A 19,853-nucleotide genomic window follows, 5' to 3' on the forward strand; every position below is an offset into this window, starting at 1 on the left:
AGACACACCTTGCCTATCCTCAACACGATGGAGGCATTTGTACCGTCAGTGCAGGAAGGGTGAAAAATTAGGTGGAACACAACCGAAAGTCATTATTGGCATATTTGTACATATTTGCTTTTAAATGTCCCGTCAAATTAGATTACACCATCAAATTATGAGGTGTGGGGTATGAAACAGACAGATTTTTAGGGCAAACTACAGCATTTCAGGGAGAATGGGTAATGTACTGAAAGTATAGAAAACCTTGAAAATAAGCACACATTAAGTACAGTTTGATCAATTATTAATATTTGCTGATCCTCTCATGTAGGTATTTTTTTGAAGCAGGGCTATCACATCCAAAATACACGTTTGTGTTTACATCATATTTGTGTGATTTATAATTTACACGTATATATAAATGCACCTACATGTGGAGGTAACAAATATTTACATGGATATACATTTATATTTAAAAACGATTTACAATATAAATACAGTATATAATACTTATGTATGTTTGTGTATATATAACATATACATGTCACAAACACTTATATTATATAAACAGAAGCATTTTATATTTTTATTTTGATTAATCACCATTATTATCGTTCTCCACATCCTCAGTATGCTTTGCATGTTGTCGGTTTAAGATGATGAGGATCCAGCACATGACCATCTTAAACTAGCATCAAAACATACCTAACTCAGCACATGCTGTTTTTTTCGACAGGGCTCAAGTTTGTTTATTGTCTCTTTTTCTAAATATAGATCTCTGACCACCCACTCATTTAAGGGAAGCAGTTTGACAGAAGAGCATCAAAGCCATGTGTGGCACCAGGTAAAAAAGTGGGTGTTTTGATCTCAGGCTATACGACTTAAGGGAAGTTTTTAATGATCGCACCTTTCCGTTCTGTAGGCAGTGGAAAATAATCCAAACATGTTTGCATGCTGACATAGAACCGTGAGCGCATAAACAGTGGAAAAGGCAGAGAATTTTTGTTTGTGTGCTTCTCGAGTCTTGGGACCCAAAGCACTGCCCATTTTGCATGTCTGCTTATCTGACGTGCTCAGTAAAGTTTACTGGATCTCGTAGCTAAATAAGCTAGATATCTAAAACGCTTCCAAGAATTGTAATTGAGAAAACTTTTCTCGGGGTATTAGGATATCAGAGGATCTTCACTAAAATATGTTTGGACCAAACTAGTTCATAAGAAGTAGATTCATTGTTGCGTATAATTCACAGACTGGTAACTTTTGAGGGTTTAAAAATGATAAACTAACGGTTAACTATGTTTATTGAAAGCAAAGAATTAAAAAAGTACTTCTGTGAATCTACCTCTTCCTCTGTGATGTCATCAACAGAGGCCCGCATCATCCTGTCTCCAAACCACAAACACCATCCTGTGTTTGCTATCATACGTTTACACATCCTATACGCTCTACGGATAACATATTGCTTAGGTTTAACATAAATGATGCGTTAAGGTGTTCACAAATTAACTTGGGGATTCCAGTTTCTGAAGTGGGGGTTGAAAGTGTTCCCCTCCTGACCTATTTACAGGCTTTGGTATAACCATAGTCAGCCCACCAGTGACAGAGAAAGTCAAACTAATGAAGCTTGCTTATGTGTATCTTTAAAGAGAATCCACTCTAGCAACCTCATACCAAAAAACAATGAAGACACAGTAAACTCTCATAATTCTGAGGAATAAATGTAAATTGGGATTTTCTTTTTAGTTTGAGCAAAAATGTATGTACACACTTTTATTATAATATTATAATTTTTATTTTTTTTATAAATCCCTAGATTAAGAAAATGCATGATGAGGCACTCTGGATCTCCAACTACATCCAAAAGCAAATAGTAAAAATATACATTCCATAATTGCACAATTATAGTCTATAAAAATCCTGCACAGTAAAAAAATAACCTATATACATAGCCTATATACATGAAATTCTTTGTATTTTACATTCTGTCTCGGTGCATCTCAATTAAACGTAACACTGGTTTGAGGAATCGTGCACAGGGACAATGCACATTTACATTCTTTTCATTAATGTACGCAACCACACAAATCATTCTCAGTATTAAACAATATATGACAATCCAACAATATAAAATACCAGGTAGTCACAGTGCATTTAAATTCATTGGTTAACATTCTCATTTGCATATTAGTTGGACAGAAACAGAAACTCTTTTGTCTATCTGTGAAAAGGTCTCTTTAGTAAAACCGTTTTAACGTTAATCTGGTGCAAGACTTCCTAACCCAGGGTTAAAAGCAATGCTAGCCCGACTTCAAAATTACAAGTGTGAATCCCAATGTTAAGCCAGAGAAAAGCTGTTTAGCGTCAATTTTGAGGACTGTGATGTGTGATGACTCTGTGGAAATCTTGGCTTGGGGTGAGGGTGTGTTCAGTAGGCAGGTGTGGAAGGTCGTGAGTCCGAATATAGTTCATGCTCCCTGGATGAGCGAGGAAGAAAAGCTGTCGAGCAAACAGGGGCTCAACCTAGGACGTGATGAGAAGATAAGCAAGTCATTATATGAAGATAGTCATAACATACCTGAATACCACTATGGCACATTTGTAACTATATGTCAGTATTAAAAAGAACCACAGAATTGTTTGGACTGAAATTGTTTGGTTATAAATGCACCTGAACTGTGTAGGACCTCTTTGGTCTTTGTGCATCGGATCCTTCATCCTCAAAGAACAGTAGCACTTGGGAACGCGGAGCGGGGCGAGCGTGCAGGTTATAACTCTGCAACTCTATTGGAGACAAAAGAAGAGACACAGAGTTAGATGGAGAAAGTGAGATCTAGCCAATCTACACATCTACGTCTCCAATGTAAACATTTTAGTCAATTCATAATGTATAATGGCTTTATTTAGCCTGTTTGACTTTATTTATTCCATGAAACATACAAAATATTTTTGTTGCAAATGTTATTGTCATTTTACTCATACAATATCAAGTAAAGCGTGTTTCAGTCACTTACTGTACATGACGTCTAACGTCTGTGTTTCGTTTTATATATCAGATTCTAATTCAAATGAAAAACAATCATTTATAATTTTATTTTGGGGAAAACTACCACTTAAACTATTAGGATTATGGATAATGAGAGGATCATATTGTCTGGTCTATTTTATTAATGTATGTTTTTCTCTTTTCCACCCATTCTTAATTTTCTTCGAACCTGTGACTGTTAAATGTGATTTTGTGAGCTGTATTTATCGTATGCTGGGAAGTCCTGTGAGAATCACAACAATCAGTGAATCTGTGACGAGCAGAAGGTGGGCGTGAGTAACCAATAGATGACTGACGTGGTGGCTTTCAATACATGTCTACCCACAGATAGAGTGACACACTATTTACTGTAAAATCTTCTGACCTGTTTGTTTACTGTAACAGGTACGTGTCTTTGTAGATGGGCTTTTTTGATGTGCAGATATGATGATGCACACAGAATACACACAATAAATGACTGACCGAAGAGTGGTAACCTATTTATCTAAATCTATGACATCACATAATCGATGATTTCGCTAACATACCTTACACTTGAATTTATTACTGTGTACTAACCTGTTATGAAAAGCTGGGTGTCCAGAAGTTTACAGGTCTGGTCTCTCTCTAGCCTGTTGGGTTTGTTAGTAGGTGGTGCATGAGCTCCATCCCAGTACACCCTGCAGGGACAGCGGCGACGGGCGTAAAGCCCATCTGGGGTCACCCAGAGCTGAACGCCGCGTTCCAGAGATGTCCCTTCAGCGTGAGGGAGTTCCACCAATTCTGGGGTGCCGGGTGAAATGTAGCCTTGTACCTCCCTGCTGGGGCCAATCTGGCAACCCTCTGGGCTACTGACTGTTACCTCCCGTACCAGGGCATCCCGGTAAAACACCATCACGTGTAAGCGGAAATCTAACCAAGAAGAGGACCAAAATTAAAGTAATTGTTTTCTTAAAACTAAATGCATGGTCATTATATTTTGCTCACTCAAAGAAAATAAGTAAACTAATCAAAACAAGTGTAATAGGGGTTGTTAATGTTAATATTTTTATAAATAAGTTTTTAGACATGTCTGTATATTTTGGGTACCTGAGAAAGCCAAAGCCTCTGATGATCTCATGCTGGAGTCCAGGGAGAAGGGTGAGGGCTGTGGATCTGATGCATTGCAACTATAGAAGGAGCCACTGAACTGGTATCCTGCACACATAGAAACAATGGACGGTTAATGTAATTGTATGCTGCATGAAATGATCCGTACTGTCTCACGCATAAGCAAAAAAAAGGAAAGTACCAGGGTCCCAGCGTGCAGTGTAGGGGGTCTGGCTGAAAGAGATCTCAGGCAGGGGGGAGTAATCCCTCCATCCTCTCTCTGCTGGGGACATGTAGTTGCACACCTGTAATGAGAAGTGCACTGTAATTGCAAGTGAATGCAGAAAGGCACACGAATATGATGAATGAATATGATGTTTAAATCTAACCTGAGCAGGTGCAGCTGCATATGGCGGGTGTATGGGGTAACTGGGTGAGGATGAATTGGACTGCGAATCTTCAAGAGATCTTGATACTGTAATATTAAAAGATGTTAGAATTTGATTTCATCTCAAAGTATTTGCAAGATAAACGTTGCAGTAAACAAATCACGTTGTAAAGATAAGTGGTGGCGTTTCAGATGTTGCAACGCGCGCTCATTTCATCAAGTGCTTGTGGTTTCTATAAGGCGCGCTCTCCCTTGCCTTTTTTGAGTCCTTCCGGGACGATCCTGTACACTTTGTAGGGATCCGATATGTCAAGCTGACTTCGCTCCACGAGCTCTTCGAAATCGTTGCTCTTGTTAAGTGCGCACCGAAGGCGCGTTTTCCACGTTGGCGGATCAGGTTTGTCGCCTTCCCGGTGTTTGCCTTTGAACAGCGCCCAAGCCTGCAGAAAATCAGACCGAGATGCCAAAGCATAAATATTTATTTGATGAACTTTTATAAGAACCCGTGGAAGTTTAATGCTGGAACACGGCGGTACCTTGAAGAGTGCAGCATCCTCATCTCTGTTGTAGTCCTGCTTGCCCGCATGCTTCCACGGTATTCTGAAGATGCTCTTCTCCTCCTTCTCCCACACCAGCCCGGGATATTTTCCGCTGTCCACCTGCTCGATCAACCACTGACGCAGCTTTCCGTTACCGGAGCCCCCGGTCATGGTGCGCTCTTCGTCTGAACCCATCTGCGAAAAAATATATTTATATCATTCGCACTTTTTCTTAGCGAAATACTCGCAAAAATCCGTAGTATAAGTACATTTAACGATGCAATGGTGCAAAGTAAAACGAAACATTTGCCTACTGTAGAAAGTACTGGAGCGCGTGGTGCCTCCTCGGATCTTTCGGGTTTTGAAATGTGTCAGTAACGTAGTTCAGTTTTCGACCGCGACTTTTCTTAAATGGTTTGCATTGACGGGGGGCGGAGCTTGCGCCAGACACGCCGCATTCCGTGCACCTGCAGCACGCTCGTGTGATCTGACGGACGTCCCGTAAACGCGCGGGGGCAGTACACACTCGAACGGGACTTTTTTGCGTTTATATAAAGGAGATTTTATTTCTTTGAATTCGATGGCGTTTAAATGTCAGATGTTTATAGGCATAAGATGGTTTATGCGTTCCATTCGTGTCTTTCTAAAAAGCTCGTGTGTCATTCCATTTGAATTGATTTAGATGTTAAAAAATGGCAGTACCAAATAAATCACCATGCAACTACAAACACAGAAATGATTGGGTAAAGAAGGCTAAATAGGACAGAACAACGCTCCAGTCATTTTATTCAGTTGCACTTACTCATGGGACGCTTTTTGGGAAATAACTTACTAGATTACTCAATTTTTGCAGACTTAATACACTGCTTACAAAAATTAAGGGAACGCTTAATCATCACAGCATGACACAAGTCAACCCGGTCAGGAAGAATAAGTGATTGTCAACCCTTTTCACTTGTTTTGGTGCAAATAAAACCGATACACTGCAGAGGCGACAGCAAGGGTGGTCTGGGGAGAACACAGGGTCACACAGACTTCCACGTGCTATGAAGTATCGGGATGAAATCCTCAGATCTATTGTCAGATCTTATGCTGGTGCAGTGAAGGGCCCTCCTGATGGATGATAATGCCCGACCTCATGTGACCAGAGTCTGTAGGCAGTTTCTGGATGATGAAGGCATTGATCGGCACTCACGTTCCCCAGACCAAAATCCAGTTAAGAACCTCTGGGATCTCATGTCCGAAGCTGTCAAGTACCCCAGACCGCTCACTCTGATCCAAGTCAGGGAGGAGATCCCCCAGGACACCATGTGCCATGTTATCAGGAGAATGGCACGTGGGGCCATGCACATTACTGACTAAGATTATGTGTTACTGTGATGACCTTCAAACAAGTTGAATCAGTATTTTCATTTTGTTACTGTGATTTTACTGTAATTCCTTTAAAAAGATTTTAATACATGGGCTAGATTAACATACCGATTATTCTAATCTTAAAGGGACACTTCCCCCAAAATGAAAATTCTTTCAAGAATGCTTATAACCAGATAGATCCCCCCCCCCCCCCCCATTGACTCGCATAGTAGAAAACATTACATCTGTTGAACACAAAAGAAGACATTTTGAAGAATGTGGGACAGCAAACAGTTCTTGGGCACATTTGACCGTTGTGTATTTTATTGAAGTCAAGGGGGGGCACAATCTGTCTGGTTATAAGCATTCTTCCATATTTCTCTTTGTTCATGAGAACAAAAAAATGCATTCAGATCTCGAAGGTGAGTAGATGATGGCAGAATTTTCACTTTTGGATGAATATAAGAATATGTAAAAGGTCTACAATTAGGCTATTTTACTATTCTTGTTATTATAGCAGAGGGCAGTAATGGAATCCTTTAACAAGTCGACAGCAAACACTAAATATCAAATTTCTATGCTATTTTAAAATGTTTATTAGTTTTTCAAAGATGGGGTGGCTGTGGTTAGATGGTCACATTTTTTTCTGTTATAATATGTCAAAATAATAAATGGTAAAAAACTCTTTAAAATAACTTATTTGATTAGCAGATGAACCCCAGATTCATTCTAATGGGTTCTTTCCAGATGCGTAAACAGAACATCTTAAAGTTAGCAAAATCGCTGGTGTCAAACGTTATTTAACACTATAAAACAACACTACCATTGTTTTCTGCAAAACAAGAGCGTGTCCTCTAATCAGGCCACGCCTCCACTTAATGATTGCCACTTGTGTGAAAGCCGCCATTTTATTTTGCACAAGGACAAGACAACAGGTAAATCAGATGTTATTGTGTGATTAAGCTTAACATAATAATTATTATTAAACCAAATTAATTGCACGAAATGCAGAAAAAATTGATATTGTGACTACTTTACTATTTCTTTTGCAACTGTTGCGCTAAACTGTTAATTGCCTTATTTTAAACCATCATTATCACGGCCACGACTTAATTTAACGGTAGGACAAACTAGTTTTTGATTTAAAGTTTATGTTCTCCAAGCTGAGGGCAGAGTTCTCTCTCGAGTCGGTATTCAAAGTTCAGACCTCTCAGTAAATGTACACTCTTCAAATGCTTGCAAAATAATTATCCACAGTAATGTCAAAATATGTAAGCTTTAATGAGCAATTCTGTGAAAATGTCAACCTTACCATGAAAAAATAAGTTTATAGCAACGGATTTTACTATGGTAACAGCACCGATATTAACCTTTGGTGGTTTAAATACCCATGTGAGATCTCTCTTCAAATTTGTAAAGCATTTGTTTTATTTTTATTGCATGGTTTTTCATAGTCAGGTAAGTGCCATTTTCAGGATTGTCACATCCATAACGCTACATATTCCTCATAAACGGACACATGAAAATTTAACGTAACTATATGATCTATAAAGAGGTGTACCTTCTCCATTCATTGGGTATTAGTACTTCAGGATTGTATATTTTATTTCACAAGATCTTACAAAGTTTGTCGTCTCCCAAAAATGAGTCCTCTTTTGGCCCATCCATAACTCTTGTTTAGTTCCCTTTCTTAAAATAGAAAATATGTTTAGACTATCAACAAGGGTTTACTAAAATATAAACAGATGGTTCAATATATTCGTATCAAATCCCATTTGTCTGAGCATGTCTCGTCCATTACATTGGAATTGCCCTAATATTGAAAGCTGGTATATTTCTTTTTAGGTTTTTGTCATAGTTTACAGATTAACTATGTCATAGTTTTCAGATTATTCCAAACCTGTATAATTTTGTTATAATTTATTCTGCTAAACACAAAGGAAGATATTGGGAAGAATGTCAGTAACCAAACAGATCTCATCCCCCATTCACTCCTCATATCTAGTTGCCCTTGACAGTAAATGGGGGATGAGATCTGTTTGGTTACTGACATTCTTCACAATATCGTTCTGTCTTTAACAGAGCAAATTAAATTATACAGGTTTGGAACAATGTGAGGGTGAGTTATAGGTGACAAAATATTCATGTTCATTTTATTCATGAAAATATACAGAGCAACAAGCACATCACTGTTATTTGTTAAACTGATCAGAGTTCAGTTCTATCTATAACGTTTCCTTTTGTTATGCTGTGTTAAGAGGATCCTGCTATGCTGGTATACAAGTTTGCAGTACATCAGTGCACTTTTTCAGTAAGAACTGTTAAAATATTGATTATTTGAGATATTTTAATACAATGTTGTAAAGTGTTTTTATATTTAACAATAACATATTTTTCTTTAACAAACTGACAATCTTTGGTAACAATATAAGGCTCTCTCTGAAGATGAAATCTCAGACAGAATTATTGGAAAAATGGAAACAAGAACATCCAAAATAATTACTGACCATAGAAACCTATGACATGTTGCACTTGTTAACAACATTTTATCTGGTCAGCAACAGTCTGATTATAGTAAGTAATCATATTTCAAGTATATATTTTAATAGTTTGAAGTTAAACTGTATGTGGGTTGTGTGTGTTTATTCTGCTAGGATGGAACAGTACTGTGGCAGCTCTCTTGCTCCATCTCTTGCCTCAAACTGTAAAAGGTGAAACTGGCAAGATTGTGCTGTGTTTTTGTAGGTACTTGTTTTTAGATTTGTTTTAGTCCGCAGTTAAGTTTTATGTTCTTGCATTGTCTCTATCTTCATTATGTACAGGTTGGTAAATATTTTGATACATTCATTTCAACAGAAATATTATATTTTCTAATATTGTGTAAGTAAACGTTGTTAATTAACCAATGAAGCAAGAACGCACTTTGTGATTTTTAGAAACTTGTTTTAAGATTAACAAGTTACCAAATGTCATTTGCGTTGCAGCTGTACTATTTAAACAGTTGTATAATATGTGTACACTTGACTTGATGTTTGTTTTCATGTGCCTGTGCTTTCTACCTACAAGTAAAACTGCTTAGTTACAGATATACTGATGTATTTTAGGACGTTAAGGGTACCGGCAATATATTTCTAATATCCCATACTACAACATAACTTGTTGTATTCATATGAAAGATTATATATAAATTAGTTTATATATACTGTTTATTCTTTAATATTTGAATGACATCCCATATTATGCCACAGAACTTCTTTTTTGTCCTGCTATTTGTAAAACTTAGAATGCTATTTAGGCCTTGTGTAATACTCACTGAACATTTTATTCTTTACTGTATTAACAGGTATAGATTATATTAGTATTTTTATTTTAAAAGATTTCAGTTAGGACCTGTTAATGAAATCTCAGATTGTAGTGTGGAAGGAAATTAAGTTTGAACAAAGTTAGTACTTTATTATGGCCTTGGCTGAAAATTGGTCTTTGGTCTATAACAACACAGCATCACAATACAATTTTGCTTTGCACAGATGTTATTCTACCAAACCATACAGTTTTATTATACCCTAAAACACTCTCAATTAAGCTACTATAAACTTCCTGCAAAACCACAAGACTTACAGAAAAGTCTCTGGTTCCTTAGCAGGAATAACCTCTGATTTGATTTCCTACAAATAAGATCCACATTTTTTGAAAAATGTAAATTGCAGTTAATTAATATTCCCAAACTTGAGGTCTTCACAATTTCCCCAGGTTGATCACATAATGTTATTTCTGTTATGGGTCCTGGATTATTAAAAATTATTTTGTCACATTTATCATTAAAAATCTGTTCTGCATATTTAGAGTTCACACAGTCATTCCATAAAAGCTCAATCAATGCCATGTCATCCGCATATTTGTATAATTTGCAATTAACGGCCTGAATTTGTATTCCATTTGTGTATACACAAAACAACAGGTGTGACAGGACACATCCTTGAGGTGCTCCAGTATTTATTAACACAGAATTTGATTTAACCCCTCAAGCTAAAACCTTGAGTTTGTCACCTTTTTCTATATCTTGGTTGAAATCTATTGGACTGAATAAGTTTCCTTTGTTGTTGAAAATGAAATGTCTGATTTCAGTAATATGATCGGTATTCTTGTAAAGAATAAAAAGCAGTTTTTTGTCATTTACATAACTGCATTGTATTTAAATGATTATGTATTAAGGTTGTTACTATTTTTACCATTTTCTTTTTTGATTGTATGATTATAGAACTGATAGATAGTGTTTATATTTTTGTGATGAGAGATTTTGTATATTGTTTTTTTAAATATGCTGTAAATTATGTAATTGATTGTGAATGTTAAATCTGATGTACTATCATTTTTCCTTTTTGCAATCAGTGGAGTATTTACAGAAAAACTTTTTAAAGCAACCAAAGTACTGCCAATAATTCGAATTTCGAACACTCAACAGTGTTGAATTTACATTACACTCAACAGTGTTGAATTTACATTACACTTGTGTTGATGTAAAAAGAGGAGTGTTCATTTTGAACACTGTATTTGTATGCTAACACAAGTGTAGTGCAAAAATAACATTGAACAGTGTTGAGGTGGTTTCACTTGTAACAACACTTCGTGTTAACTACGTTAAACGTAAAACATTTTTAAGTATCTTTGCCGGTGTTAAGTGTGAACATGTGGGTGTTCCTTGTACACCGGCTATTTTCCTATATGGAAAGCACACTGAAAATATGTGTTTTGCGCCCCTAATAGAAGGAGACTGCATAAAAGCAATAGTGGAAAATTACTATAAAGCTATTTCAAAGCTAAGGCTATAGTGAACATTGCTCTTTCCTCGTGGATTTATCTTTTCTCGTTTTGTATATGATCATATTAACCTGTTGCACTGCTGTTTTGAACTACTGGTATTATCTTATTTATGGAGATTCGGTCACCAAAATAACTAGGCTTGAATCAAGTTTTTTTATCTTAAAATAATTTGGTCTAAAGATTAGTTAGGTCAGGTTAAATGGTCTCTGTTATACAGCTAAACAGGCCGCCTGTAGCTGAAACAATATAATTCAAAGCTATTGGAAAATCTTGTTTTCCCTATTTACTTTCATGTTTTTTTCTACCAGATCTTTTAAAGCCCCTGTGTCTATTATTTAAATTTGCCGTGCCATTTCTTCTGACTATACGAGCAACTCGCGACCTATCCACTGAGTCTATGCTCCACGATGAACGAACTTGTGCGGGATTGTTCCCAAAACCACCATTAAACAAATGACTCATAGATCATGAAAGCTCATGAGTCATAAAATTAGTATCCCGGAACAAATGTACAATTCCCATCAAAGTGTTGCTGCTACGCGGAAGAACTAATCGTATGAGAAGAATGTATGTGTGTCCGTTTCTAATCCATATGACACTGTCCTGCCATAATGACAGAAGCGAAGCTCTCCAGCGAAATTCCCAATAAACGCACCGACGATGACTATGATGAAACTTGTGGTTTCTGTATGATCGCAAACGGTGACTCTTCAGATACCGATATAATGTATAACGTAAGTTGACATTCTCTTTTTTTCCTATCTATCTTAAATGCTGTTCGGTTTGTTCCTGCTTTGTCGTAAAGAATCGCCTACGTCATTCCGGATACGTTTGAATGCTGTTTCTCTACTTTGTTGCCGTCCGTCTTGTAATACAGTGAAAATATCGTTTAATTTATAATGTATTTAAGCAGCAATAGTTCAGATTCACTTTTGTGGGAGAAGCGAAGAGTGAAACTAGGAAGAAGAAATACAATCGTTACTGTAACAGTAGAACCCACTGAGCTCACCGTCTAAGCTGAGTGTGCGGCATTTCTCGTTTATATTTATTGATACTGCGTATGACGCGTAATGTTTAAAGTATTATCAGTACAGCCTTAAGCCGAGCTGACACTACGGGACTGTGAGACTACTTGATAGCCCTTACACTTCACAACTATTTGTTTCTTGTCATCTTCTTGTTGTAGCAGCACTAACAACAACGCAGACAAGTGCACTAACAACAAGACCTCGGTCGAGGAGATGTTACCAACAGCGAAAACCCCACATCGCGCTAACGTCTAGTTTAACGGTGGATAGTGAGTCGAGACAAATGAGTTGTAAGTGCGTTTACGTCATCCATGGAGCGTCAAACATTGACGTAAACCTTCTTTGTTGTGATTGGCTGGATTAGTTCTACAGTGTCGCACACAACGACATCACTTGGCGATGATATCAAGCAGTTTTTAGAATATCGTAGCGACCACCGGATCATGGAAATTTGTCCGCGACAGCAAAATCCAGCCACAAATCACCTATTGTGAGCTTGCCATTAGTTTTACTTTCACTTTCTGAATTAATTAGTTTGAATTAGTCGCTTGACCGTATGTAGAACTGATACCACGATGACGTGACTGAATGTACCTATTTTCTAATAATGATAGAGATGGGAACTCTTATGTTATTGGCACAAATAAATAGCCTTTTTGATACCACATATCGGCTTCCTTATATACTTATATAGACATTTTAAACGAGATTACTCTTGTATGTATATTTATATATTTTAATTTATATATTTTTCTTTATAACAGCACATAATACATAATATAAAACAACACTTGCTTGTAAAAGCAAGTAAAAGATTCATTTGACATAACGTGGCCTATAGGCATATGCTATAGGACTGTGTTACTTTTAAGTTTCTGTAGCTCGTACAGTGTGGAAAATCGTTTTGATCAAAATTATTGTGTGCATCTCGAAACAAAACAATGGCACTGATATATTTTAAGATATTTCTGGGCATAATATCTTAAAATAAGTTCAGTAATGACAGGTCAGGCATTCATTTTAGTCTGGGACTAGTTTTAAACCGTGTCTGTGAAACCGGGCCTAGCTAGTCTCTAAACCCTAGTCCTATAGAAAATCTGTGAAGGATGCTTAAATTCCAATTTGTTGAGCGACAGCCAAGAAGTGGTTTTGCTCGGTGATTACTTATTTCAATGACTGACAATCAATCCATATACATTTTTTCCCATGATTTAAAAAAATATTCTGTCTCTATCAGTAAAAATAAACCTACCATAACAATTATACACCCTTCATTTCTTTGTAAGCAAACAAACTTACAAAATCAGCACGTGATCAAATAATTATTTCCCCCACTGTATATATTAAAGTGAATAACAAATGTTTTTTTATAGGATGAAGACATTGTTTGTTTCCAGGACCTTCATCCAGGTGCAGCTCATCACTACCTGGTTGTTCCAAAAAAGCATATTCACAGTTGTAAATCACTTGAAGCAGATCATATCAGTATTGGTAAAGTAATAGAATCTTGTTTAACAATATAATAAAAATGTTTGTGTATATAGTAGCTACCTGAAGACACAACAATGGTTTCTGAAATAGTTATCACAACAGAGGACTGGGGCCACTAGGAGGCATCGAAGGAGGAAACAAGATTTAAAATATGCAAAAGCATCTGAAAGTCCAGATATTTCTAAACTAATATAAATCCCAATTTCAAGATTATTTTATGAATTACTTAATAAGTATACTGTTATTTTAAAAACATACATATAGTTTTACAATATTCTAAACATGTGATTTTCCTGTGCAGTGAAGAAGATGGCAGAGATTGGAAGAAGTGTGTTAAAATCCAAGAATGTCACAGATTTAGAAGATATCAGGTACCATATTTATTATTTACAGGTACTTTATTATTAATAAGGTACATTATATTTACATCACTGTATGTTAGCCTAGGGTTCCATGTGCCACCATATATCAGCGTCCCCCATCTGCACCTGCATGTTCTTGCACCTTATAGTCAACTTTACATAGAGACGAAATACAAGTTTACAGACTTCAGATACCTCACAGTAAGTAACAAGAGCCCAATGGATGTAAATTTAAACAAGACAGTTAATGTGATTATAAAGCTTTAACAATTGACCTTCTCTGTCCTGATTTTTCTATAGGTGGAAGCGTTGCTCCAGGCTCTAGAAATGAAAAAGGAGGGTAGAAAACTTATATGGATTAACTGCTTTCCTTGTATGAAAAGATCACAAGCGACTTAAGTACAATGCAATGTTCTTTTTTAATGTTAATTTCAGTGCTTTGACTTTAAAACTGTCGAAGGCCAGTCAGTTGTATTATGTTTGTACATGTTTTTTTTACTAAATAGTATGTAAAAAACTGATGTAAAACTTGACTATTTAAGAAATAATTATTTGACAATATAAAACAATAATGTGTAATTAATTTAACCTATGGATATCTTAATATCTGATATGGATAGCATATTTCATCCTGTGTCTTTATCATTTTTAGTGTTACATTACTATAAATTTCTTGTTAAATGAAACGATAGAAAATTGACAATGACCTTTTAACTTTAAAACGTGCAATTTTCTAAAAATGTTTTGAAACAGAATTGACCTCTTCTTTTTTCATGTTGTATATATTTTATTTGTTCATCATCAAGCAAACAGTGTACCAAACAGCTGTTCAAATAATTTATTGTGATTAATTTAACTCTTACAATAGCGATATATACTACTTTATACTTTATATATATATTATGTAAGATGGAAACCACTAAAAGGAATTTAACTGGTACCCTTCATATTCAAAAGTAAAACTTAAGATGAATAGGGAATTATTATTGAAGTGCGATGCTTAAAGACATTACTTAGCAATCAGAAATGTGATCTAATGTTTCAGAAGTTTCATTGACGTTATATTATGTAATGTTATAAAGTTTTTTCAGTTTTAAATGAGTAGGATAATGTTTAGAGGTAATACAGATGATGGTCTAAAAAGTTTAAGCATGTAATTAAAAAGACAACTGGTATCTCACTCAGACATCATCAAGATGTTTGAGTTCTTGCATTGCAAAACATGGCAAATTCTTCATTTCCCCAACAGAAGGCTCATTCAGGAACAGTGCATATTTAGTTCAACGAGGTTAGAATAATGACATAAATAGGAATGTAGTTATTCAAAGGTAAAACTTAACAATATTGGCTGTTTTAGTTTTTTAGCAGTATCAGTCAGGTTTTGTGATCTCTCCATATAGTCTCAATGTACAGTAGGCTATAGTCTCTATTCTGGTCTCCCATTTTTTCATCCAAAGGCACAATTTCACAGTGGTTTCCAAGTTTCTGATCAACAGTCTCAGTTTTTTGCACATGGGAAGCATCCACAGAACATTTTCTTGAGCGGGTTGTTTTTGTCATACCTCTTTGCCCGTTCCAGTTTGACAAGGACTTCGTTAACTTTAGCATCAGTTTTTTGAACATTGTTTAATATGTAGTCTGTCATAGGTCCTTGTTCCTCTACAAGCATAGCCACATCCAGGAAGACTTCGTGAAGGCTCTTGAGTCGACCTTCTAACTCCAGCAGGTCCCGATGTCTATTTTCAATCTGGTTGAGTGCAGAACGTGCTGTTTTTCCTTCCGAGATAACGTTATCGCTGAAGATGTTCCACTGACCGTTCTCCAGCATCTCCTCAATCTGGTCACCGGAAACATCTCTTCCCACAATCTCCATTTGTCGCTGAATGTGATGCTTGCAGTTCTCCTTGTGGCTCATCTCCGCATCATTGTATTCTGTCATCGCGTCACGGAAGTTGTTGCTCAGGGTGGCGTACTGTGTCCGGGCAACTCTTGCCACAGCCGAGTTGACGCCATTTTCCTCTTCAAGCTTTTTGGCCTGGGCATCCATCTTCTGAAGGGTTGCTAGGATCTCTTCTCCACGGACCTTGATGCCACCAACGATTAAGTTGGCGTCTTGCTTTACGCGAGTTGTACGAGTTGGTTCACTTAGAAGGCGTGTGTTTTGATCTTTTAAACGTTTGACCTCAATTCGGATGAGTTGAATCTCACGTCTGGTTTCTTGAGCCTCATCAAGCACAGAGTCTATCTCGTTGTTAACATAAATGACAGCTTGTTGGGCGAAGTCCTCATCTAGGTCCACATTGCTGAATGAATCTGATTCCAGCTCCTTCACATGGCTGCTTGACTCTGAGAAGGTCTGCAGATCGTCCAGTCTATCCTTCATGGTTTCTAAGGAAAAAAATGAACAGAAAAATGATTGGCTTGAGAGCAAGAGAAGGAAATATGCGACCTGATGTAGACTTTTGATAAACACATTCTACAGCAACACAAAACATCAGATTTTCACCTAGGTTGAGCCTCATATGATCATGGCTTGCAAGCATAAAATGCAAACACATTTTTATTCGTTATGAAACAAAACTGTAAATGGATACTTACTCTAAAAATTACTCTTTTAAAGGATAGATAAAATACTTTTTTTATCAACACTAAAGCTATTTCTGAGTGGCGTCACTCACAAGACAAGTTTGATTGGTTTAAAAAAAAAAAGGTTTTCTCTAAGGGTTCTCTTCGATCGGCACAAAATAAAGTAAAAAATAACTACAAATGTAGTCGCTGCATTTTTGAGCAACATAATATACAACAATTATGGAAGACATGTAAACCTGTCTCAAACTTTTGATTATTGAAAATAACTAGCTATGTCACAACAAACAACATATTTAAAATTTAAATGTAATCATAATAATTATTATATCAGAAGTGTTATTTTAACATTGACGACATAAAACAATTGTTATTACATTCCACATTTCCAAGCATTTTCTCTGAGTGATTTCTCTAGGCAAGTTCTTTTTTTAAACAAAAGTGAAATGATATAAAATCCATGCATATGCTTCAAAGTACATTACCTTCTCTCGTTTGTCCAAAATATCACAAGTCTTACTAAACAATATGTTCAGAGATGCAGTCCCATTCTCACTGCAGTGGAGCATCTGTCATGTTAATGGAGGTGTGGAAGGAATGCCCGTTCTCGGGCGTGACTTTTGACGCCAAACCTGTTCCCAAAGTGGAATGTGGTTAGTGTCTCCTTAACCCTTGAGATTTCCTTTGTTTACTGTAATGCGACTACTTCAATCTTTTATTGTTAAGGTAACATTATTCATAGATCCCGTGACATTAAGCGGTTTCGTGTTGTGACGGGCTGCATGGGACCCCCACAGTGTGTATCAATAGTGTAGGTCAAAGATAAATAAAGTTTGAGGTAAATGCGTGCATTTATTTTAACTTAAAAAAAGTGTTAAGTGCTAGGAACTCCAAAATGTGCAATTTTGCTACAATGTTTTGAAAAACTGACTGTGTATTATACATTTATACATATTATACATGTCATCTGTTCATCATCAAGCAAACACTTCACATACATTGATTTATTCTACGTAATAATGTCTTATTTTATTTAGAAATACTGTTATAAATAATTAATTTAGCACCATTAGTTGAAAGCGAATAAACGTTTTATCTATATTAACCATATAAAAAAATCACGATTATTTATAAGCAACTTTAACAATTGAAAAGAATACCTAGCTCCACGCTTCTTTCATTCATGATAGGCTTACAATGATTAGCTCTTTTCTCATCTCAAGTGTTGCAATTCTGCTGCCCTCTGCTGGACTCATCGTTCTCTTCACAGCTGTCGTAGGGCGAGATTTGGGTCTGTTGCGTCACCTGTACACCAATCGCACGCATGCGATGCATCGGATTCAATTTTGATTGTCAAAGTTTATTCTGAAATATCATGAGATGAATGCACATTGCAACTTAAGTGCACAGTTTAAGGTAGGCCATGTTGATGTGAATTTTACTAGAAGAATATGGAGATGACAAATTATACGTAATGAGCACGAGATTATTTTTGTTCTACCAAAACAGACATTTATCCGCTTTTGATGTAAGTTAAATGTTGTTGATACAGATTCAATATGATACATTTTTTATTATACCTTGCTACATTAACTTGCATTAACATTAATAAATAATTTCGTATTTTCCTTCTCTCATTTTACAGAAATCGTATGTTGATAAAGCAAAGCCTATATTTTTAAACGTGGACCTGCAGTCAGGTTCTTCTTGTCTGACAAGCTTATCTGACACCACTACTTTTCTTCACGTGACTTACGCGTTACGCAACAGACAGATGTTCGGCAACGTTGTTCGTGTGTTGGTCTGTGTCACCACTGCTAAATTTTGCTCTCTTTTCAGTCTATAAATCATGAGGGACAGACTTGAACACCTTCAGGCGGTATCAGAATCCAACGGGACTGTAGTGGAACATGAACAAGCCATTTTCTCAGATGGAGACCACAATGACCCTTCTCAGGACCTCGGCAGCGCCAACCCTGATTTGGAGTCTGTCTTTGATGAGGCACAGGAAGCTCGAGCTGAGATTCAATTGATCCGTTTGGAAGTGAAGAATCTCAGAGAGCAAAACTCACGCATCTTTACCGAGGCAATGTGCACGGGGAACCCAAATACCAGTAACTCTAATGCTATTGCTGCTGACATCAAAACCCGTGGACAGGAAATGCTCACGCACCTTCGCAAGATGGATTCCCACTGCAAAGATTTAGAAGGGAAGTATGGTGTCAATTCACCTGTGGCAAGAATAGCTCGAGCCCAGTATACAAGCATAAGCACCGGCTTCCGTGATGGCATGGGGGAGTACAACGAGGCAGAGATGAGCCACAGAGAATCCTGCAAAACGTACATTCAACGACAAATGGAGATTGTGGGAAGAGAGGTCACAGGTGACCATATCGAAGAGATGCTGGTGAGCGGCCAGTGGAACATCTTTAGTGACAACATGGTTTCAGAAGGTAAAACTGCACGCTCTGCACTCATTCAGATTGAGAGCAGACATACAGAACTACAACAGCTGGAGAGACGCATTCAAAGCCTACATGAAGTTTTTATGGACGTTGCCATGCTAGCAGAAGAACAGAGGTCAATGGTAGACTGCATTCACACCCATGTGCAGTCAACCGAGGTGGAGGTCAGGGATATCCTTGTGAAGCTCGAGAGAGCCAAGAGACATGATAGGAGCAATCCCTTCAAGAAAATGTTCTTCTGGAAGCGCTGACATGGCCACGGATTTCACAATGTTCAAAGGAATTATACCAAATGTGATAAATTGCTTTTCTCTTTTATTTTGTATACTTTGTTTTTAGATATATTTTTGTTTAAACCAATAGACTTTAACAGGATCCAAACACTTCTTAAAAATCCTAAAAATACCATTGTGTCTGTGTCAAAGAAAATATTGAAAAGAGATTGTAATGTAATACAACATGAAATGAGGATTGTGTTCAAAAGACAACTTTGTGTATAAGTGCAGTATTAAATAAGTTCGGTGAACTGTTTCATTACAAGGTATCCCTTTTTTCTGTGTTTTTGAGGTTTGAACACAGATTAATTTAACACAAAGCTTTTGACACGAATGTGAGTGATGGATCTGAATAGGCTTTAAATTAGAAATATTTGATCCTACAGTTAATCATGAATCAATAAAACTGTTAACTTTCGCCAGGAGTGCCAGTATGCTCTTTCTTCGCTTCT

At 36.7% G+C, this 19,853-nt stretch overlaps 4 protein-coding genes across 6 annotated transcripts; 2 read left to right on the forward strand and 2 right to left on the reverse strand.

Moving 5' to 3' along the window:
- Positions 1-1,783: 1,783 nt before the first annotated feature.
- irf4b (interferon regulatory factor 4b) lies at positions 1,784-5,433 on the reverse strand. Its single transcript, XM_079474281.1, has 9 exons — positions 5,335-5,433; positions 5,018-5,215; positions 4,738-4,921; positions 4,483-4,568; positions 4,296-4,398; positions 4,094-4,201; positions 3,584-3,916; positions 2,651-2,763; positions 1,784-2,502 (listed from the first exon to the last, which is right to left on the reverse strand). The coding sequence occupies exons 2-9, from the start codon at positions 5,213-5,215 to the stop codon at positions 2,344-2,346; spliced, it is 1,284 nt and encodes a 427-aa protein (XP_079330407.1). The 5' UTR covers positions 5,335-5,433; the 3' UTR covers positions 1,784-2,343.
- Positions 5,434-11,726: 6,293 nt separating this feature from the next.
- On the forward strand, positions 11,727-15,170 carry LOC306904281 (adenosine 5'-monophosphoramidase HINT3). The gene is made up of 5 exons (XM_079474089.1): positions 11,727-11,928; positions 13,596-13,713; positions 14,015-14,084; positions 14,156-14,276; positions 14,376-15,170. Exons 1-5 carry the CDS (start codon positions 11,806-11,808, stop codon positions 14,472-14,474), a joined length of 531 nt encoding a protein of 176 aa, XP_079330215.1. The 5' UTR covers positions 11,727-11,805; the 3' UTR covers positions 14,475-15,170.
- stx11b.1 (syntaxin 11b, tandem duplicate 1) lies at positions 14,848-17,237 on the reverse strand. The gene is made up of 2 exons (XM_079474088.1): positions 17,147-17,237; positions 14,848-16,463 (listed from the first exon to the last, which is right to left on the reverse strand). The coding sequence occupies exon 2, from the start codon at positions 16,456-16,458 to the stop codon at positions 15,574-15,576; it is 885 nt and encodes a 294-aa protein (XP_079330214.1). The 5' UTR covers positions 16,459-16,463; positions 17,147-17,237; the 3' UTR covers positions 14,848-15,573.
- A 713-nt stretch (positions 17,238-17,950) lies between these two features.
- stx11b.2 (syntaxin 11b, tandem duplicate 2) lies at positions 17,951-19,819 on the forward strand. Of its 3 annotated transcripts, none has more exons than XM_079475537.1 (2): positions 17,951-18,077; positions 18,307-19,819. In XM_079475537.1, exon 2 carries the CDS (start codon positions 18,511-18,513, stop codon positions 19,375-19,377), a length of 867 nt encoding a protein of 288 aa, XP_079331663.1. In that variant the 5' UTR covers positions 17,951-18,077; positions 18,307-18,510; the 3' UTR covers positions 19,378-19,819. The 3 variants fall into 3 exon arrangements, with proteins under 3 accessions (XP_079331663.1, XP_079331664.1, XP_079331662.1); XM_079475538.1 differs by having other exon boundaries at positions 18,501-19,819; XM_079475536.1 differs by having other exon boundaries at positions 17,965-18,189.
- Positions 19,820-19,853: the final 34 nt, after the last annotated feature.

This window comes from Barbatula barbatula (assembly GCF_947034865.1).
Source record: "Barbatula barbatula genome assembly, chromosome: 15".
Lineage (NCBI taxonomy): Eukaryota > Metazoa > Chordata > Actinopteri > Cypriniformes > Nemacheilidae > Barbatula > Barbatula barbatula.